We start from the raw sequence: 23,046 nt of genomic DNA, 5'->3' as shown, positions 1-23,046 counted from the left end.
CTCCTGGCAGCTCCAGCTAGAGGTGCCCATTCTCTTCTGTCAGCTTGTATAATGCACTCCCACTTGGTACCGTTGCATTACAGCCGGATGTTCTTGGTTTTCCCTCCAGGTGTCTTAGATTCCTACGGAGACTAGGAAGTTCCTGGGGCCCCTTGTAATCCTTTGTGTGCCCCACACCGATTGGCACTTGTTAATATTTATTGTTGGATTAAAGCCTCTTAAATTCTCGACTTATCTCCCATGGGGTTTATGTGGTATTTTTCTATTAAAACTATTTTCTTTCCTTGCCTATAACTCCCTGGACAAAGGGGATGAGAGAAAGGTAGCAGAAGGGCTGGCGAGGTTTGGATCTGGCTTTGGCACAGCGCGCCGTGCGGCCCTGACTGAGGCAATGAACCTTCCTTTGCCTTGGGGTCCGCGTTCCTGCGGCAGGGGTGGGACCAGATGAGGTCTGGGGGCTCTTCAGCTCTGCCAGCAGCCTAGGGTCCCACAAAGGTAGCTTTGATGGAAGTCTCCAAACAAAGACGTCTTCAAAATAAGAAGTTCACGGGGGAGTCTTTTTCAGCATGAAATTTAGTTTCATGCTTTTATTTAGTTTTAATATCAAATCACTTTGATCAGCCTTTGAGTATCTAAACACCTCAGTTGCTGTCTTCTCTCGAGCAGCTCTGTTCACTAGAACTTTCTGGGACGATGGGAATATTCTACATGCAGCTAGGTGACCACTCGCTACATGGGCTACTTTGTGCTGGGAATGTGGCTGGTGTGACTGGGCAACATAAATTTTAATTGTAAGTAGTTTGATTTGATTTAATTTTTTTTTTTTTTTTGTGGTATGCTGGCCTCTCACTGTTGTGGCCTCTCCCATTGTGGAGCACAGGCTCCAGACGCGCAGGCTCAGCGGCCATGGCTCACGGGCCTAGCCGCTCCACGGCATGTGGGATCCTCCCAGACCGGGGCACGAACCCATGTCGCCTGCATCGGCAGGCGGACTCTCAACCACTGCGCCACCGGGGAAGCCCCCTTTTCATGCTTATTTTAAGATGAAAATAATAGTATAAACCAGGGACAGTCAAATAGGTTTGTACTTCATCTTGCCCCTTCCCTCCAGCCACCCATCGAGATAAAGAAAACACTGTCAGTGTCCTCCCAGGGCAGTGCCCACTGGTCCTCACCCTTCCTGTGGTGGGAGGTTCTGGTTGGAGAGGACTTGACATCAGAGCCATCGGTGAGCTGCCCAGAGAGCGCAGGTGACATGGGGCTTCTTCAGGGGCCAGCAGAGGAGGAGGGGTGATGCTGGGGTCCTTAGGTTTTATTTTTCCGTTACCAGCAAAGATGACAGTTTGTCTGACAAGCCTCCTACCTAGTGTCTGTGGGAGTGATGCTGGCTTGGAGGGCACTCGGGGGTGGCAGCCTTGCTGGGCACGCTGATGTTGGGGAATTGTTACTGACCGGCTGGGAATCCAGGGCTCTAGTGGAATCTCTGTCTGACGTTAATGGAATTCAACCCAGCCTCTCCGGTTCTTCAGTGTTCCAAGGGAGCTTATACAGAAGTGGGTTCAGCCTCAGATTCTTTTCCTCAAAATAGGGGAAAGGACTTTTAGTAGCTTCCCAGATGATGATAATTCAGCTGGACTGGTTAGGTGCCTGGGGTTGTGCGAGAGGAGGTGACATGATGTGCTGGTCTTCACTCTGTGCAGTTGCTTTCCCTGTGCCAGCCAGCGATTTGAGGATTAACTGTATTTACCACACACACACATTTATTTATCTTTTCACTCTTAATTACCTCATTCTGCTCCAGATATTAACAGTGAAGAAGAATTGCCTGAAGAGAAACTAGAATTATGGATATAATAGGATTATAAGCAATGCTGAGATGTTTGTCCTCCCAACTTCTCTCCTCCTCCCCCACCATCTTTCTTCTTTTGGTGGAACTGTTTATCTTTTCCAACTGTTTGAAAATGAAAACAAATTAGAAGCTCCTGTGGAGGTTCAGGGGAAACGCTTGGACTGAATCATGGCCAGGTCTGTGCATTCAGGGCAGATGACCTGCAGGATATTAAGTCACGACCCTCTTTTCTTCTGAGCAAATAACACAGAGCAAGGCAGCAGAATTGTATTTTTACAATTAACTAGTTTCCACAGCCCTGCTCTCCCCTGCTTTATTTGTCATTAGTTATTCCAGACTGTCCAGCGTGCAGAAAACCTCCAGGGCTGCTGCCCTCCCCACGCTGAGGGGAAGGACTTCGCGGGCCTCTCACACTGTTAGTGCTTTTTATTTCTTTTTCCCGTAAGGACCACTTTACTGCTGGTGAGTGGAGGAGGGACAAGAACAAATAAAATGCACACGAAAAACAGATTCCTCTTAAATTCTTGGAATTTAAGTACTTACTGAGAATTTCAAAGATTTGGATGCTTCAATGGACTTTTTTGCTTGTTTGTTTAAAGGAATGATTCCAACTTTGAATGCGGCTCCTCGGTCATTGCCGTAATTCTCAATGACTGATTGCAGCTGAGAGAAGTCAGGGTCAGCTCACAGTTCCCGGAGAACTGGGCCGACAGATACTCCTCTCCATCCCCAAAGCTGCCCTGAGGTCCGGTTGGCAAGCATGACCAGGATACTTGGTCATCTTTCTGACATCGGGGTTTACTTTAATGTGTGACATATATTTAAAGTGATCATATAGAGACATAGAATTGCTCTGGCTTTCTACATAGCATTAGTCATGTTTGCTGTTTTTATCAACATTGGGCCCTTGGTTGGGGGCAACTCCAGGTGGTGACGTTCCTGTCACGGCAGAGTGTGACCTGCTCCCCGACAGCCCCTGAGACTTCCTCGGCCGGAGTTGCAGTGGAGGCTGGGTGGCTCGTCGTGCCCTTTCTCCCTGGTCTCAGATGTTGTTTGTGGTGGTGAGTTAGCTCAGTAATCGCCCCTCAGTGCCGGGTCCTGTACGGGATGCTGGGGACATAACAGAACACAGGACCCGGGTCTTCTGTTTCTGTAGCACATGGTTATCCTGGTGTCTGCTTTTGATCATGAAATGTTTATGATCTCCGCAGACTGGAAGATGGAAGCAAAGCATAAACATCGAGTCCTTTCTAGAATTCTGTGAATGCATTGTTTGCAGTTACAATTTGATTATCTTATTACAGCGTGTTAATAATTTGAGATGAGTGTCTGTGTTGAAAGGAGCCATTTTCAATGGACATTTTAACCCCTAATTTAATACCAAGACTACAGTTTTCCTTATGCCTTGTGACTTCCAGGTGAGAAACTTGGGATTGACCCAACAGGATATACTGAATTACTCAGTTTACCTCGGAGGAAGGGAAACTGGAGATGTCTGGAGCTGTTTGCGGCTGTGTGAAATTACATTCCCCCTTTTCTCTGCCGCAGCCCGGGTGCCCTGGCCCCGCTCTCCTGGGTAGCTGACACCTTCAGGAGTGGGTCGCCCAAAGGCAGCACCAGCAGATGCTTCCAGGAACCCTGCAAGGGCAAAGGGTAGAAACTGCATCAGGACTACACGTATGGAAACCTCACAGTGAAACGAGCACGTTGTATTTACTGTTAGAACAGCAGGAGATACGTAAACAGCTTTTTCTCTCCCTTTAAATTGATTGGAATTCATATGGGAACACAGTTTGGATGAGTTGGTTTCTTTGTCTGTCAGTTTAGGCGGTAGTTGTACACAGACTTGCTGTGTTGTCAGTTTTCTGTGGCTTGTTTTGCTTGGATATGGCGTGGTGGCTGTCACAGTGACACCCGGTGTGTGATGTGCTCCCGACACAGGATAGGCTGTAAACCTGCTGAGCACCAGCTGCTCCCACAGACCCTGGCATTCGCCCGGTGAACTTGGCAGAGGGGCTAGTCGTGAGCCAACTGCAGGTCTGCGACACTTTGTAACTGTGGGGAAGCGGGCGTTTAAATCCTCAAAGGTTCTGGGAGGGTGGGGACCACGTGCTGGCATCTCACTGTGGGGGGGCTGTTATTTCTCTACTTTCCACTTACCTGGAAACGCTCTGGGAGTGATTTTTTTTTTCCATTTTGTGAAAAATGACACAGAAAAGACAGACAACTGGTTGTGTTGGTATCAAAATTGAAAAGATCTGAAAAATACAGTTTTTAGCCAGAAAATAGAAGCTGGAAATGAAGAAGAGCTCAGCAGATTTGATTGTGACTGAGGTTTCCTGTGTCAGATCCTTGTGTGAAAAGAAGACTCCTCTTGGGTGTGTTCCAGTGGGTGTGTTAATTCAGGGCAAGACCACATATTATGGGTAGAATTACCTGCTACTCTGTCATTTTCTGTATTTTATTGTTCATCTTTCTGTGTTTGAAAGCCAGTTCTGATTGACTTGGTCTTTGGTAGAGGAATTTAACTTATTTATATTTATTATTTTTATGTGATAATTAACATTACACTTTTTTTTTCTACTTTTGTTTTTTGTGGGAGAGGTTACTGACTTTCAATGCTTTGCAATTTGGGAGATATACTTTCACTTTTCTGTCATTCCAATAATTGTCTTTAAATTAACAAAATGCTATTTGAACCTTTTTCTTTCTGTTATCCATATCAAGAATAAAGCAGTGTTTGGTGGTACTTTTACTCTAACACCACATATCTTTTGTACTTCTTACTTTTCACCTATTTTAAGCATTTTATATCCAGATTATTTTAATGTTTTTTAGAATTTATTTCTCTTATGTTAATGATTTTGAGGATTTACTCTATTTTTCATACCCACATTAATTCCAATTATATAAATATAGCTCATTGTTCATAGTGTTTATGCACCTGCATCCTTGTTTTTGGATTGTTTATTTTAACTAATCTCTTTATTTGCTGGAACATGACTCACTTAGTATGTTGAGGAAGTGAGGTGTGTGTCTGATAAACTCCCAGCTCTAGAATATCTTGTTTTTTTAAACTTCAAACACATACAGCTGGCTCTACGCTTTTTGAATCATATTTTTTTCTCAATACTTTGAATCTTATTTGCTTTTCAAAAGAGCTGTAGTTTACTCTAGTTCTCTGTATCACATGCTGGATTCACATGTCGGCATCTGGTTTGCTGTGGGACTCCTGTCCTCCATGTGTGTGTGTTCTGGTGCCCCTTCTTCTTGGCCTGGCCTGCAGTGAGCAGCTGACCACGCTGTCTTCTGAAGCTTAATGTTGCAGAGAGAAAGACTGAGGTCAGCCCGGGTTTTGTTACTTTGTGGATAATCCATTTGTCCTTTTTAGATTTGTGTAGGATTTTTAATTATATTTTCAATTTGCAGCTTGGAACGTGCTGCGTCTAGACATTTATCTACGTTCAGCTTATTTAGTTCTAGGGAGGCCTCGGGATGTTCATCGTCTCAGCGCAAGGTTATGGTGGGAAACCGCGGCAGACTCTAGATACGTGTTTTCCAGGTTTTCATATGCACGTGATATTTTCTGATTTCAAATGTCACTTACTTGTGCATCTGCTGCTTTTATTTACCTAGGTCTTTAAAAAGATTCAGCATCCTCTTGGGTTTCTTAAGAATGTGAATCAGAATTTCTAAAAACGTATCCTCCTCTTGCAGCAAATCTATTTCAGGAGGAACCCGTTCCTCTTGAGGGTGGTCTCCTCCTTTGCTGCGTATTCTAGGTATGTTCGGCTTTCACGGGAAGGGGCCCCCACCCACCACGCCTCTTTGCAGTTCCCTTTATGCTTTAAGCAGTAATTCCTCTGAGTGTTTTGCTTGTAGATGGGATCCTTTACCCTTTCTGGGTTTTCATTATTTAATGAGGTTTTCTAACATTTTTATATTGGTCGATTTCTAGAATACAGGAGGATGAAATTAGATGCCCCCTTCTCTTTTTTTTTTTACATTCTGTATTTCCTTTAGATGTCTTTGCCTTGTGTTTTAAGTCTTTTGAAATATTTTTTTTCCTCCTTAAACGTGGGCATTTTCTTGTGTCTGCTTGTACACATGCACAAAATTAGAATCCCCTTTGTCTTCCTTTCTTTTTTTTTTTTCATTTTCCATTCATTCATCTATTTGTGCATGCAGTGCTCATTAAGAAACATTATTGCCAGCCACTGTTCTGGGTGTTAGGGGTACCAGGTGGCTCATAGGGGGTCTCTTCTCTCAAGGAATCCAGGAGCTGCTGGTGGAGCAGGCCCAGTGCCTGTCTCACTGGGGTGGGATGTGTTGGAGGGGAGGTTGCAGTGGGCCCTTCTCAAGAGGTGAAGTTTGAGTTCGGTCCTAAAGACTGAAAGGGATGTAGGAAGATGGAGCTGTGTTTTCCCAGCTCAGTAACAGCATGGCGAGTGATTAGCTAGAAGGGGACGTGGGATAAGAAAAAAAGCATTACTTTTTTACCTAAAAATATAGTCACCTTATTTTTAAGATTATGCAGTTCGTTATTTTAGCTCTATTTCTCTTACATTTTGAAGTCCCAAATGTTGACACTCAAAATTCAATGAAAAGGTTTTGTCCGCATTAGATAGTTGGGTCATTTTTAGTGAGAGAGGAGTGGCCAGGCCCAGGACAGCTGAAGGACACGTTGCTGTGTCCAGAGGTCACCCCGGGAGTGTCCAGGCCGGCGGACTCCTGCTCACAGGGGTCCTTCTGAGACCACCTCACACGTGGCCCAGGCATTCACAGGATGTTTCCTGTGAAACCATCTGCCCTGTCTCATCATAAGTTTTTCAAACATTTATTACTCAAACGGCCAAGCGACTAAGACTTCCGTTCTTCCAAACTGAACTTTCTGTTTTCTCCCTGGTCAGTGTTTTCTGCACCTAGCACCCTTGTGCCACGTGGCTGGTTTCAGGGAGAGTTGCTCCCATGTTCTGTACTTGTGGGCATAACAGGTTTAGTTGGTCATCGTTTACAGACGTTACCTTGCGTCAGTGAGTATGTCATATTTTCCTTCTTCTTCACTGACCTACCCTTCTAAGTGGAATCGAAATCAAATGTGAATCTACTGGGATATGTTGCAATCATCTGGGAATAATTTGAAAAAAAAACAAGTTGCCCACACAAATTAAATGAAGATCAACAGTTTTAAAGTACACGATAGCATCTTGTATAAACTACAGCTTCCATTTCACATTATTCCTGGTCATGCAGTAGGTTCTGGAGAAAAAAGGACTATGGATAATCAGTTAAAAGAATGACAGATTCCCCGATGTGCTGAGCAGTAGTAATACCTAATTTCGATTTCGAGTGTGCTATAATGGATTACCATATAGATGCAGCTGATCACTGAGCATTAACTACAGCCATGTGCTTTTCAGAAAAGTAATATTTATTCACACTGTGTGGCCTTCCTGCACTTTTAAAATTTTACTCTCCAGCGAAACTACAAACAAGATGTCAGTAGCTTATGTGGCATTCGCAGTAGTGTAGCTTGGAATGTGGGCTGCAGTAGCAATACCTTATTGTGTTTGCCTCCGTAGAGGTAGGCTTCATCTGGGGCTTTCTGAGGGACAGAGTTAGCATTTAGACACAGATGGTTGTTTGGGGCTTCATTTTTATTGACCTCATAGACTTTAATGCATAAAAAAGGGCCCTTGCCATGTTTGAGTGCAGAAAGCATCTGTGTGGGTAGTTTCAGCCTTCTAGTTGTTGTATAATATTACATCCACTTGGGAATAGTCTTAGTAGCTCAGATATCGGGCATGGTGTTTCCTATCCAAACCTTACTGAGTTTATTTTTGAGTATCTTTAAAGTCCATCCATTTTGTAAATCTGAAAACTTTTATCCAGAAGTGGTGATGATGATATAGACCCGTCCTCAGAACAAGTTGAGTCTACTTGTGGCCAACTGAGGGCATCCAGGCATCCAGATGCACGCCACCTTGCTGTATCCTTTGTCCTTCTTTATATTAAAAAGACACTTGTCTTTGTCGCATACTAAGAAAAGAAACCTAAATCAAGAAGACCCATGTGTATTTTGGAAAGCTGCAGAGCGTGATTCAGTGCCCACTTGGTTTCCTGACTACAGTGAATATCTGAAGAGCCAGTGGGCATGCCAGGCATTCGTCTTGTCCAAGATGAGCTCTCTCCTAACTCTTCAGAGTAATTTTCTCAGCCTCAGCTGTACGAAATTTTTAGATTAAGTAGCAAGATGGGCGCAGGGGATGATCCCAGAATGTAGGTGGGGTGCCAAATCCCCCTGGAGGAAAGCATGACAGAGGAGGACACCGAGTGCTGCTGTCTCGCTCACTCTGGGAGAGCGGGCTGGATGCAAGGAGGCAGGAGATGTGCAGGGATGACGCAGCTGTCCAGCTCCCATCGCCTTGAGGCTGCAGCCAGCAGAGACCCCGTCCCCGAAGTAGGGTGCACTTCTTTAGGACTTCAGCCTCTTGATATGAGAATGTCCTGATTAGTCATTGGAAGATGACCGTGGCAGACAGAGACGAGTGCAACTCGAATCCCCTCCAGTCTGGCTGCAAGGAGTGGGGTCACCCCAGCCCCCGGCTGTCAGCGCCGTCTTCAGCTTTCCAGCCACGGCCATGCTCTTCCCATCACGACCCCAGCCAGTGACTGAGCGAGGCAGTGGTACAGTGGCCTGGCCATCGTCAGGCACGTGGGGCTCCTCTAACATACTGTGAGCTCTGTGTGGGGGTCTGTTTCTCTTTCACAGATGCTATTCCCCATAAACCACTAGGGCTTCTAACTGCACACAGGGTCTGTTTCCCAGAGAACTCAACCTGCAACCATGATTATTCATTTGGTAGCAAACATATTGAAATAGACTCTGTAGTAAATTTTTCGGTAAAGAGAAAGGATGAGTTAAAGAATCCTAAAACTTAACAGCATTATTTACAGTTGCCAAGGTATGGAAGCAACCTAAATGTCCACCGACAGATGATGGATAAAGAAGATGTGGAATATATAAACAATGGAATACTACTCAGCCATAAAAAAGAATGAAATATTGCCGTTTGCAGCAGCATGGATGAACTTGGAGGGCATTATGCTGAGCGAAATAAGTCAGACAGAGAAAGACAAATGCTGTATGATATCACTTATATGTGGGATCTAAAAAATACAACCAACTAGTGAATAAAACCAAAAAGAAGCAGACTCACAGATATAGAGAACAAACTAGTGGTTACCAGTGGGGAGAGGGAAGGGGGGAGGGGCAATATGGGAGTTGGGGGGAAAAAGGGTTATTATGAGATTGTATGAAATCATGTGTGTGAAACTTTTGAAAATTGTTAACGTACTATAGAATTTAAAGACTCATTTAATAAAAATTAAAAATAAATAAATAAATGAATGAATAAATATTGACTGAAAAAAAAGAATCATAAAACTTAGGCACAAATGGAAGCTGTCTTTCTCTCTTGAGTCTGGAGAGCCCCCAGCCCACCTCCAGATGTGCTTGTTCTGGGCTCCAGAGCTGCTTGTTTGGCTGGACAGCAGCCCAACTGCTGATACCCTCATCCATAACCTTGGTTCCAGAGTAGGTGGTTTTCTTGTACTCACCTCCTTGCTTGTGATATTCTCCCGCAATCCATAGACCTCTCTCTGGGTTTTCTCTGCTGTCGTGTCTTCTGCAGCTCATGGGGACATTCAGGTTTACATTCTGATGGTAGGACAATGCTTGGTTCCTGTTAAACAATTGGTTCCTGTTAAAATGTTCTGTAGAAATCTGACTTTCTTCTTCTTCTTCTTCTTGTGATTCCCTTTTAATGTAATGGAACTTAACAAGACATAACCGAGTTTTTACATTTAGTTCCTTTTGTGTGTTATCCATCTAAAATGCATGTTGGTATAATTGCAGAGTGAAGACCTTTTTTGATTTTTTCCCCCCAGAGAGCCACTTGCCTTCATAGAGTTTATAGACTGATAGATCCATCCTGCCTGGCACTTGGTGTTTGGCCGACAAAGGTTGTGGGTTCTCTGGGCAAGGGAAACCATCGAGCTCACTTGATTTAACGCTGAAGTCACTTTGTTATGTGGCATCGATTTCCCCACATTTCCAGCATCTTTAGCTTTTTCTAACTAGTTGTCATATCAATTAGTCATACGTATTTCTAACCTTTAACACAATAAGCCTACAAACACCTGGCACATCCAGAGTTTCTCCTTTGACTTGTGCACGCTTGCTTCTAACTTCTGTTCCCCCGTCCGGCCCCCCGCGTCCTTACCTCCTTAGCAGAACTTCAGGAAACTGTTAGTGCTTGGGTTTTACCTCATTTCATTTCAGGCTCTCTCCCTGAAGGGTCTCATATACACGCACCTTTAACTGCTGCCTGTTTTCTGTTACCATCCAGATCCCATTTCTATATTCTAGACCCATATACCCGATTGCCTATCAGAACATCTTCAGTAAGGTGGTCCACTGACACCTCAAATTCCAGGATGTCCAGAGCCAAAGCTGACATGCTTCAATTATGGAATTCCTTCTGGATTTGACATCTTGGATTAAATTATTGCCATCTACCGAGCCCTCTGGTGGGTGGGGGTGGGGTCATTCTTGAGTCCTCCATTTACCCCAGCTACTCAACCTGTCCACCTTGACAGTTTCCCCTTCTGAATGTCACTGTGCCAGCTTCTCCTCTTACCCTGCTGCCCCTGGTCCAGGCCATTTCACTCTGTCTGAAATACTACCACTGCTTCTTCCTGCACGCCCCTGCCTTTCTTCTCAGCCGTCTTACGGAACCTGCTCCAGGGAGAGCATCAACCCCAGCCTCGCCTGCCTCTCCAGGCCCGTCTCCTCCCTTCTCAGCCGCCTGCCTGCTACGCTTACTGCCTGCTGCTGTCTGCCTCTGAACCTTCACACACGCTACTCCTCTGTTCCTGCCCTCCACTTGGCAATTTAATTAATCTCTAAGTCTTAGCCCAAGTGTCCTTTTTTCCAGGAAGCAATCCATGAAGTCCCCACTGATGGGAGGCGCTTTCCCCTCACCCGTGTAACACGTCATACAAATTTCTGTCAGGCTTCTTTTTTTCCCTGAATGATATTTTCCTTACCGTCTCTCTTGGCCATGAATCATGAAACCCTTGGAAGTAAAGACAAAGTATTTTATTCATAGTTATTTTATTTCTGCATTTCAAATACCAAGTCTTGTAGATATTTTTCACTAAGTGGGATCTGGCGCGCGCGTGTGTGTGTGTGTGTGTGTGTGTGTGTGTGTGTAGATCTGCCGTGTGTGTGTGTGTGGTGTGTGTGTGTAGGTATGTTTGAGTGTATGTCATTATTATCACATAGTAAAACAGATTTAAGATACCCTTTAGAATTATGGGGTTAAAAGATAACAAACCAACATGTTCTAGGGGAAGTCTGAAGTGGAAAAATGGAGGAGAGAATTTAGTGATTTTCAGCATGTGGTCAGCTATGTACAGCTTTTAATATATAATCAGAAATAATCTTTGATGGTCTGTGTAGCATTTTCATCTTGTGTAGTGTGTAGAATTCATGACAAATTATGTAACTTAATACATTTATATTTTATGTTTATCAGATTTTGAAAAACTTAGTTCTTTTAAATGATACAGCTTTTATTTTTGGTTTGGGTTTTCTTTACTAGGTTCAGGGCTAAAAAACACCCACACATTTTAATGTATTTTAATGTAAATGACATCACTAATTCAGTGATGCTTAAGGAAGTACAAGGTACATATTATGTCAACGTGAATATAAGACCATAGCAAAGATCAGGATTACCTATAAAATTCACAATTTCACAAGTAAAAAACATTCAGAATTCTTTTACTGAATATTTATTGAGCACCGACTGTGTGCCAGGCATGCTTCAGGCCCTGGGGATATTTCAGGGTGTTCTGGCCTTCATGAGGCTTCCAGTCAGCCAGGGTGAGGACTGTGCCAGGGACGATGGGACAGGTGATGGAGGAGGTGACGTTTACAGTGAGGCCCAGCTGCTGGGAAAGACGTCCAAGCCGGGACAAGTCGTGCCCTTGATAGTCACCCACATTGGATCAGGTTTACCTGTGGTGGCTTTCCCAGTAGACGTTCTTACACATTGCTTTATTGTCAGGTGGGAACAAATGAGGTAAATGAGGTAAACACACTTGTATGTTGCTGACTCAGTTGGAAAGTTACGACAAGAAAACCAAACCAAACCCCAAGCTGGCTTGAATGGAAGAGGTGGTGTGTCGATAGCTGCCTGGAAATATACTTATTCTGGAGGTCTGAATATATCAATAAGTTTTTTACCTTAATTTTTTTTTCAATTTTTTAATCATAGGAATCTGATATATTTTTTAAAATATTTGTTTATGTATTTATTTGGCTGTGCCAGATCTTAGTTGCGGCACTTGGGATCTTTGTTGCAGCGTGTGAGATCTTTAGTTGCGGCATTCGGGGTCTAGTTCCCTGACTGGGGATCGAACCCGGGCGCCCTGCATTGGGAGCGCGCAGAGTCTTAGCCACTGGACCACCAGGGAAGTCCCTACCTTAATCTTTCAAAATGTTAGACTGTTAGGCTAGATAAACCTAGAATGAGGATTTTCATAGTAAAATAGAAATATATTATCAATACCAAGGAATGAATTTTAACCAGTGTTTGGATTTTCTACATTTTTTAAAAAGGCAGTTACAGATAGAATACAAGGACTTTTATTGCCCAAGAGTAACTTGCCAATACTTGTTGTAGAGTGAAAAAAAAGTCATTCTCGTTTGTTTGGGTCTTTCGGGAACAGCTGCTTTCATTTTCCAAATACTCTTGTATATTGTAAATTTTGTTCTTTATTGTATCTACCAGAGGCAGCGGTGGGGAGATTCATGACTACAATCCTAAAATTAATTTTTAGCTATTAATTTCAAGAAATTCTTGCCACCAATTTCATTTCCTTATTCCACTGAGTAAGGTCGTATCCTCTTTGTCGTTCATCTTTCTTCCCAATTCCGTTTCTTGTCCAGAGACCAGTGAGGATTTTAATGAAAATGGGAAGTGGAAGGTGAAAAAGAAGACACCTAGAGAATCTGGCATTTGAGAGCTTATTCTTGTAATATTTAAGCAATGGCTGTGATTTAATTAAGATAAAATGATCACTTCAGGTTTTTTTTTTTTTTTTTCTTTTCTTTCTTATAGGGAGAATTCAAGTTGGGACAGTAATCTCTTTAAAACATTCAGGGAAGGAAGTTTGCTTGGGGCAAAGTAAAAGAGACTGTCCCATTGGGGTCCAAGATAAAGTGCAATATTTATGTTATTACGAAGTTTTTTTTTCTTTTCTGAAATATATCTATATAGATATATATAGATATACAGCATGTACTATGGGCTAACATGAAAATGTGTAATTTCATTTGTTGTTTATTTTCTCTTTATATCCTCTGAATTTTCGTTTGTTTGTTTTATAGAAAATACTGCAGTTTCTACCTGAACGAATTTTCTTTCGATGGCATTACCAGAGTATAGGTAAGAACAGTTACAAAAATTTTAAGTAATACAGATTTCTTCCAATCGTATTTTCAGTATTGTTTTGTATAATCAGCACCATCAAGATAGGTTACAGCAGGGAATATTAATAAGTGTGCCAGTTAAAGCTGAGACAGTCCCACCTGGCCTTCAGAGGGAAGTGCATCGTCTGTCTCCTGCTCTAAAAGGGGTTCACAGACCAGCAGCCTCAACCTCACCTGAGAGCTTGTTAGAAAATGCAGAATCTCAGGCCCCAGCCAGACCTCTTGAATTACAGCCTGCTTTTCCAACAAGCGTCCCAGGGGATTCCTGTGCACGTAAAGCTGATCTGGAGTATTTTACTTAAATAATTTTACATTTTTTTCTTGCAAGAATATCTTGTTCTTCAGGCCTTTATCATGGACTCAGAATTATTTTGTTTGACCGTTTTAGAATGTGGCAGCAAGAGGGAACTTGAAATAAAGCAAGTTACCGTGGCTGCCCTTCTGTCCTGTTCTCGACATCTCACAGTTTACTCTCAATTTACTATTCACAGTACAACAAGAGTAATTTGTGGCATCGATTGTGAATTCTACCTTATCTTTAAATAGAGTGTCTGGTTCAGTCCTCCTGCCTTAGAGGACTCTGACATTTCCTGTAACTCTTCTGCCTTACCAGGTGGTCATATTTGAGGAGAGCATGACCTTATAGTGGAATCTTAACTATTAGATCATTCATTCATTGAAATATTTATTGAGGGAGAGACTTTTATTGAGGGAGAGACTTTTCAAATATTTATTGAGGGAGAGAGGCAAAAACAGAGCATCTCACCATGCTGTATTATGTAAGCTGATTGCCTAATGGGGATTAGGTGAGAAAAAACGAGTACAGTATGATCGTTGCTCTACAAGAAGTGTAATGGGAGCAAAGAAGAAAAGTTGAATAATCCTATTCAGAGGGATTGAGGAAGCCTTTGAAAGAGGTCATTTCAATCTGAGCCTTGAAAGATGAGTGTGGGAAGGGCTTTCCAGGTAAGAGATCAATAGGAAAACGATAGGGAACCTGAAAGAATGTGGCACAGTCAGGGGATGTTCCAAAATTCAGGGTCCTAAACTTAATTTAGGATTATTTATGTGAAAACTGTAACCGATCTTTATATAAACTGAATTATTTAAAGTTATATGTTATAAATGTTATAAGTGTAAAGAAGGTAAAGTATATATACTAAGCACACTATTGAACTGAATGAATAAATCGTTATCTTAAGATTGTGCCTTGGTCTTTCAAGCTTTCAAACACACAAAGAAAGTTTTTCTTTAAATTTTAGAGTTGTTGATAGCCTTTCTGTTTAACTGATGCTTTGACCTTCTGTATTTAAATTAAGGTAAAAATTAAAAAAAAATTAAACATTAAGTATAAGAGTGACATCACGGGGATTTGTGATGCTCTGCGGTACAGCAGGAATGGATGACAGTGAAAAATACCTGCATGCAGTGTTTATCTGTGCTCCCTATAATCCTTCAATGTTGTTTATGTCGTCTGTGTGAAAACCACCCTCATTTTCTTCAGATAATACTTTACAATGTCTGAAGACTAGTAGGCTCCCCTCAGCATGAATGAACTTACTAGAACTATGTGTGGAAATTAACTTGCCACTTGTGTTGTGAAACTTTAGGTACCCATTAGGCAGTGTGTAGTATCACTTCAACTCTGCGCAGGACCTCGTGGGCTGGTTACAATTGCTGGTACAAGTAGCGTTGGTACCCAGTTTAAGAGTATCTCTCTGAGAACAGTGACTTCTGGCTCGGGGGACTGCAGAGCGTCAGGTCTCCTGAGCCCCTGGGAGAGCAGGTGTTATCTTTGTCCATTGTGTAGAATAAGCCAGCTCTGTAACTCAGTCAGAATGCATCATGTCTAAGGACGTTCAAGAATGAGCATTTGTGTATCAAATCATCCTTATTGTTGACACTTGTATACTTAATGCTTGAATCAAACAGGCTTTTTTCAGATAAGTAAATTTTTGCGCGATTTATCGAACTGGGTAGAAGTTGGTGTTGCGATGGGCCCACATCCCTTTTCTGATGCTCTCCAGGCTAGATGTGGGTTGAATCAGAGTTTCTCAGATTTCAGAATGGCAGTGTGGTGCGTGGGTGTATAACGACCATCGAGTCAACATTAGTGTCTGTAAGTAACCCCCAGGGGCCTGGGCAGCACCCTGTAACCCAGTGTCAGGTTTTCTGTAGCCTGAGGTGTAAGTACTCATCATTGTGAGATAACTACACCCCAAATAGCCTCAGGCTAGCCCGGTGTTGCCACCGCATGAGTTCAGGTCACATCAGGTCTTTTCCACTAAAGAATTACACAGAAAGAGAAAAACAAATCTCGAATATAATGCATATATGTGGAATCTAAAAAAATGGTATAAATGATCTTATTTGCAAAGCAGAAATAGAGACAGGCATAGAGAACAAACGTATGGATATCAAGGGGGTAAGGGGCGGGTGGGATGAATTGGAAGATGGGGATTGATATCTATACACTATTGATACTATGTATAAAATAGATATCTAATGAGAACCTACTGTACCACACAGCACAGGGGACTCTACTCAGTGCCCTGTGGTGACCTAAATGGGAAGGAAATCCAAAAAAGAGGGGATATATGTATACCTGTAGCTGATCCACTTTGCTGTACGGTGGAAACTAACACAGCATTGTAAAGCAACTATACTCCAATAAAAAAATGAAAATGTAAAACCAAAAAAGAGTTACACAGGAAAGTTTCTGTTTTCATAGCGTTTTGGATTTTGAAATCGCCAGTAAGCGACTGTGGATTTGTAATTCTACACATGTTTTTTTTTTTTTTTTTTTAATACCTCAGCTGTACCTCTTGCATTCTTCCCAGTTTGTTTGGACCTGTTAAAACTGTTGCTATTCGTCACTCAAGATCTTGACCAAGTTCGTTATAGAAAGTAAGAAACTGTAGGGAAATACCAGATATCAAAGGGAAGGAATGTGCCTTGGATCTCTCCTTAGCACTGGCGTCTTGACGTGTGCAAAACCTCTGGGGTCAGGGCAGGAGGCTTTTCCCAGCGCCCGGCAGTTTAGGGACCTAAGCTCCCTTATTGCAGGCTTTCGCATTCTATATAGATATTTGGTATTCCTTACCTAATAGGAAGAACACTGCTGTGTAAACCTCTTAATTAAATGTTAATTGGGCCTGGTAGGGGCCAAGGTACTCTGAAATATTGGGTTAGCACCTTGGAGTTTGGTTTTCACAGCACTGACACAGCATGCTTCCTGCCCCACAGCACGAATGACAATGTTACTAGCACAGAAGCCGCAAATATGAGCAACTCCTGCATCTGCAAGTCTTAGAAGCTCTCAGACCCACCCGATAGCCACATTTTACCCTGAGAAGGAAGGAGATAATTGGAAACATCAGTTGCCACAGTGTTTGAAGTCGGCTTCTTATCTTGTCATCATGTTTTGTCCGTAGCAAAGAGAGACATTCTATTTCTCTTAAAAGTGTTTTTAGAGGGAAAAAATACGGTGTAAGGTTGTTTTTTTTTGTTTGTTTGTTTTTGCGATACGCGGGCCTCTCACTGTTGTGGCCTCTCCCGTTGCGGAGCACAGGCTCTGGACGCGCAGGCTCAGTGGCCATGGGTCACGGGCCTAGCCGCTTCGCGGCATGTGGGATCTTCCCGGACCGGGGCACGAACCTGTGTCCCCTGCATCGGCAGGCGGACTCTCAACCACTGCGCCACCAGGGAAGCCTATCTGTAAGGTTTTTAAGGCTGGCTCCTTGCTGTAAATCTGTGAACAAGGAACATATTTGAACTCTAAGGCTTGCAGTGTGAAATGAACACTGGCTCATTATTCTGAGCATCTGGAGATACTGATTCAAGTGATGTTTGGAGAGTAAGGAGATTAGGGAAGTGGCTGACACAGCACTTATGAACTCTGCGATATATGCTGGCCTGTTACTCAACTATTTGCAAATTTCCATTACTAATTACAAATGGAAAAAAATTTGTTTATTAGATTTTTCTTGAAGTCCATTTTAGGCCAGTAGTAAATCATGGTGGGTAAACGTGGCTGCTTGAAGCCTTATCTGAGAGTAATACTGAGAACTGACAGGGAGTGAGATGATGACAAAGAATGGCACAGCAGCAAACCAGGGATATTTGGTACAAGGGCAGGCTGTGGCACCCCTTCATGTGCCCATGTGTCTTAGTACAGGACTCAAGTTATACATGTGTTCGCTTTAAGAAGGTTTACTACTCCCGAGCTTCTATAAAGATTTTCTGTCCCATTCAGTGTATAGTGCTGCGTCTGTCCTCAGTAAATGTTTGCCGAGTGGATGAAAGTATATATTTCATATTAGAGATGTTTTATATTAAAAATGTTAAAAAAATAAATAACCTTTGGGCTTAAAGGAGCAGGCTCAATTAATGAAAGTTCACACATGTACAAAACTTCATACATGGTTTTTATATATGAGTCACTGAATCTAGTTTGTTCAACTAGGTTTTTCTTATACGTAGTATAAAAACCAGGGGCATAACTAAACTGCAAATATGTTTATGGCTTTTAAAGAGTATCCTTGCGTTGGGTATACCTCAGGCTACCCAGGGCTCACATTGCCTGGGATGTGAACACACTCTCTGAGGCTCATTTCTCATAGTTTCTGCTGCTCACTCTTTGGGAGTCTGAGTCTGACAGCCCTCCCAGGGCCCCTCCCAGGGCCCCGCCCCGTCAGCCCACTCTTCCCGAGGGAGCGGGGGCTCCCCAGGCACTTCACACCAGGACTCCCTCAGGGTGCATCACAGCCAGGCTGGGCTAAGTCCGGGGCCCTGTGTGCCTCGTGTCCACCGAGGGCTGGCTGGGCCTGATGCCCTGTCAGCTCACTTGGTGTCCTCCCAGCATCCTCCTTCGGGTGCTTCCCCCATCACTGCTCTGCGTTTCTTCCCCTCCTTCGCCTTTGTGCTCTGCCCTCCGGAAGCCCTCTTCTTGGGTTAAGCGACAGCCCTACAGCCTCGGCCTCTTGCTTTCACCTCCTTGGCTGCAGAAACCTGGGTTTTCTCTGATGCTTCTCTGTCTCCCTCAGGGGTATGGGGGTGAGACCACGGTCTTTTTTCCTTCAAGGCCCACTCCAGACCTCATCCACCACCCCCTCTACGGAAACCTCTCTCCCTTGACGATGCTGCCTTCTTCCCCTTGTTGTTGCCATGTCCTCTGATCTTCTGCTCACTTGCTTTTCTTTTTTAACGGCTTTACTCTCTCTCAGTCCTTTTCCTTCATGACAGCCATAGCTACCCATCAGCCCCTTGACCCCCTCGCCTTCTGTGGCTTCCTGACTTCTCTTCCAACCCATGTCATGATGCAGATCTCTGTCTGACCACGATCTCCATCTCTGATCTTTCACTCAGTCATTTCCAGGCTACCTGCTCTGTTTTTATTTTTTAAATACAGCTTTTTAAAAGTATAATTGACATAAAACAAATTGTACATGTTTAAAATATACATTTTCATAAGTTTAAGCATAGGTGTACACCTATGCAGCCATTGCTGCAATCAAGATAATGAACATAGCCATCACTCCCAAAGTTTCCTCCTGCCCCATTCCACCCTTCCCCAGCTCACCCCCCAGTCCCCAGGCAACCACTGATCTGCTTTTTGCCCTTATAGTTTGATTTTTTAGAGTCTTATAGAAATAGAATCATGCAGTGTACTCTTTTTTGTTTGGCTTCTTTCACTCAATACAATTATTTTGAGAGTCATCTGTGTTGGTGCACGTATTAATAGTTCATTCCTTTTTATTTCTAAGTTGTACAGTAGTCCATTGAATGGATATACCATAGTTTTTTTATCCATTCATTTGATGATGGGCCTTTGGGTTGTTTCTAGTATGTGGCTACAAATAAAGCTACTGTAAACATTTGTGTACAAGTCTTTGTGTGTGGACATGTTCTTTCCAGTCTCTTGAGAATGGAATGGCTGAATCAAATAAAGACATATGTTTAACTGCCAGACTATTTTCCCAAGTGGTTGTACCATTTTACATTCCTGCCAGCAGTGTGAGAGTTCCGATTACTCCACATTCTCATCAACACTTAGTCTTATCAGTCTTTTAATTTTAGCGGTAGTGGTATCTCGTTGTGGTTGTAATTTGCATTTCTCTAACGACTAATGATCTTGAGCATCTTTTCATGCGCTATTTGCCACCTGTATGTCTTTGGTGAAATGTATCTTTGAATCTATTGCCTATTTTTAAATTGAGAGTTTTCCCCCCTAATACTGAATTTTAAGAATTCTTCACATATTCTAGTTATAAGTGTTTCAGTCAAATATATGATTTGAAAATACTGTCTTCCCGGCTCTGGCTCATCTTTTCATTTCTTTAATAGTGTCCTTCAAAGAGTAGAAGTTTCTACTTTTGATGAAATCCAGTTTATCAGTTTTGCTTTTATGGATTGTGCTTTTGGTGTCATGTCTAAGGAATCTTTGCCTAACCCAAGATCACAAAGATCTCCTGTGTTTCCTTCTAGAAGTTTTATAGTTATATATTTCACATTTAGGCCCTTGATTCATTTTGAGATAATCATTGTTAATTTCAGCTTCCCCCGGTAGACTGCTGCTCCCCTGTGCTTAGATGTTGTAGTGCCAGAAAGTCCTGTGCTTCTGCTCCACTGGCACTTTCAGCACAGCTTGTACACCAGCACCCACTTGGCATTCCTCCATGTTCTTGCCCCTTCTCTGATGTCATACTGCCATCGCTTATTAATTGGCTTGAGGCACGATGCATACACAGAGGGAGGTTTTTTTTTAAATTAAAAATAAATAAGAAAGAGTTTTATAATGTTAAAGTTAGATTTGACACGTCTTTGTGAAATTGTGGCCTTAAAAATATCTTTAAAAGATCTTGAAAAGATTGCCACTTTATCAGGAGAAATCTTCAAGCACTGCAGTTCTTATCAGTGAGATAAGCAAAGAAGTAGACTTTGAAAACATTGATTAATTTGCTTCCATTAAAGCCAGGAAAGTAAAATTATAATACATTCTGTGTTATAAATATTTAAACTAGTGTGATTTTTCATAATACTTTTTCATTTTTCAATATTGAGCTTTTTGATTTTTCAGTATTTTTCAACTACTTTACTGTACTCATTCATTTATTCTTTTTTCACATGAGTCAATATAGTGGTAATCGGTAGGCTTGAAGAGGCACATAAAAGAGATGGAGGTGGGTATAATCACAGTTTGGTTGAGGAGTTTAAAAATACACACAGGAATGATATATACAGAGAGAAACTTTTTGAAATTAAAATGAAACTGATTTCATAATGGTAAAGTAAAAGTAGAAATATCTTTGTGAACTTAGGGTCTTTAAGAAATACCTAACGTGACCAGGGAAGTCTCTCAGGTACTCATCACCAATTCTCATGTTGAAACCCTCTGACATGTGCCTGCACTGCACACATTTTTCTTTCTAACGTTGATCTTATTTAAAAAGAGGTCCTTAGAGAATAGCTGATGCCCTGTCTTCCGGGGGGAATGTGCTTCGCATGTACCAGACACTGTTCTAAGCATGTATATAAACTCATTTAAACCTCATTACAGTGCTCTCTGGTAGGCGCTGTTATTATCCCATTTTACAGATGAGAAAACTCAGGCATGGTGAAAGTAAGTAAGTGACCCAGGTTACACAGTAAGCACAGAACCTAGGTTTGAACCCTAGCAGTCTGGCTCCTGAATCTGGCTTGCAACTGCTAAGCTGCACTGCCTCACACATCTGAGAGTTTCTGAATACAGCAGGATGGAATAGATCAAATATATATATATTAGTTTTCTATTGCTGCTGTGACGAATTAACAGAATCATTTCAAAAAGTAGGGTACTGTTGACAGATATGGGCCATAGATTCTCTATGTCTCTTTGTAAAGTCTGTCCTTTTCCTATGTATTTTCTCCTCCCTGTGTAGGGAAGTGTGGATATAGGCAACTATGGGTAGGCTGAGAGTTTAAAATAAAAATGTTGAGCCCATTTCAAGAAGGGGAAGGAAGGACTGACAGCCCCCCCGTGGTCACACACAACGAGCAGGAGAAAGTGTTTCTGAGAATGTGTTGCAAGATGATGGATTTGCCAGATGTCTGGGAAGAGAGCTGTGCAGACTTTATCCCGAGTCTCCCGGGAGGTGAGGTTCTGCCGGCTCTGCCAAGCCTTGGGAGGTCCTCATGGGCATAACGGAGCAAATACTAAGCTGAGGCAGAGTGGACTTGGTCCAAGAATGGATGAACAGGGAGGCGAGGGACGAGGAGCAGGTGGAGGACAGGTGTGGGATAAGTAGTCCCGTGAGCACAAGCACTCAGGGCTCGGCTGTGAGAGAGCCCAGCCTAGTCAATGCTGACTCTGGACCCCAAATCACTAGATGTGCTTTGGTGACAGATGTGGAGGGAAGTGGGCGTTTTAACTTCCTACTTCATCACAAACCATTAGTAATTCAGTGCTGCAACCTAGTCACGACGATGGTGAGTTCCCACCGAGCCCAGCGTTAGGTGTTATCAACAGTACAGCAGATAGCTGTACAAGGTTCCTTCAGAAAGCCAATGATTTCATTCCAGGTAATGAATTCCTAGAGTGTATGCATTTAACTGCCATACGTGTATCTGTCCACATAGATACAACCTGTAGCAGTTGTCGAGGCACTGGCTCTATTTCTTCAAAATATGTTGGTGGTGTAAAGTGACTTGATATCCAGTTTTAAAATATTGCACAAAACTTTCCATCAGGAAATCTAAATAATTTTTTTTTCTCAAAAAAATTGGGAAAAAAGGTTCTCTCGCTTAAGACTTCCAATTTATTTTTATTTTAAAAGATTACTTCCAGGGCTTCCCTGGTGGCGCAGTGGTTGAGAGTCCGCCTGCCGATGCAGGGGACACGGGTTCGTGCCCCGGTCCAGGAAGATCCCACATGCCGCGGAGCGGCTGGGCCCGTGAGCCATGGCCGCTGAGCCTGTGCGTCCAGAGCCTATGCTCCGCAATAGGAGAGGCCACAACAGTGAGAGGCCCGCGTACTGCAAAAAGAAAGAAAAAAAAAAAGATTACTTCCTTTTTGAGGTTGAGATCTCATTTAGGGGCTACATGTGATACTGAGGTGTGGTTGCCAAGCCATCTCTATGCTAAAGGCATGAACACATCTAGCGAGTAATAGGTGCTATGTCTCCGTCCTCATGAGGGGCACTTCTCCCCCAAGTGGGCTGCAGCACCAGCTGGTGTAGTTCTGTGGAAACCTTGAATTCCTCTCCTCAACAGTGACCTAAGTGCTCTGCTAGATGATTTATTGATGGACAGAACCCATAAATGTGGTTGTCATTGCAAAGAGAGAGACATGCTGTCCTGAATATTTGCAAAATGGTCTTGTAAAAATGTTTTGTGAGTGGTAGTTTTATATTATGTTTTCCTTTAGAGATTTAAAGAAATCATTCATTTTGTGCCTGACAGAGACATTTGCACATAATCCACTGTGGGCATTTGGGTTACCTTAATATCAATCACTTTGACTCTTTTAAAAGAATTTTGAAGAGGTTCATACTTAAAGTATTTTTATCCTAACAACATCTCTCCTTCTATGACATTGCTTTGCTTCTGAAGGTCAGCCTTCTTTCCTTTTATTTTTTAAAAATGATATCTTTTGTCA

General features: G+C 42.6%; 1 protein-coding gene across 2 annotated transcripts in view; it reads left to right on the top strand.

Annotated features, from left to right (window-relative positions):
• Positions 1–23,046, top strand: part of RALGAPA2 (Ral GTPase activating protein catalytic subunit alpha 2) — a 281,459-nt gene that overhangs the window by 33,639 nt on the left and 224,774 nt on the right. For both annotated transcript variants that reach the window (XM_082670096.1, XM_082670095.1), the window contains exon 4: positions 13,311–13,368. In XM_082670096.1, coding sequence (XP_082526222.1) covers positions 13,311–13,368 — 58 coding nt within the window. The remainder of the gene's footprint in view (positions 1–13,310; positions 13,369–23,046) is intronic.

This window comes from Grampus griseus (assembly GCF_964374135.1).
Source record: "Grampus griseus genome assembly, chromosome: 14".
In the NCBI taxonomy this organism is placed as follows: domain Eukaryota; kingdom Metazoa; phylum Chordata; class Mammalia; order Artiodactyla; family Delphinidae; genus Grampus; species Grampus griseus.
The sequence above is the reverse complement of the archived record's forward strand: the minus strand, read 5'-3'. Positions and strand labels throughout refer to the sequence as shown.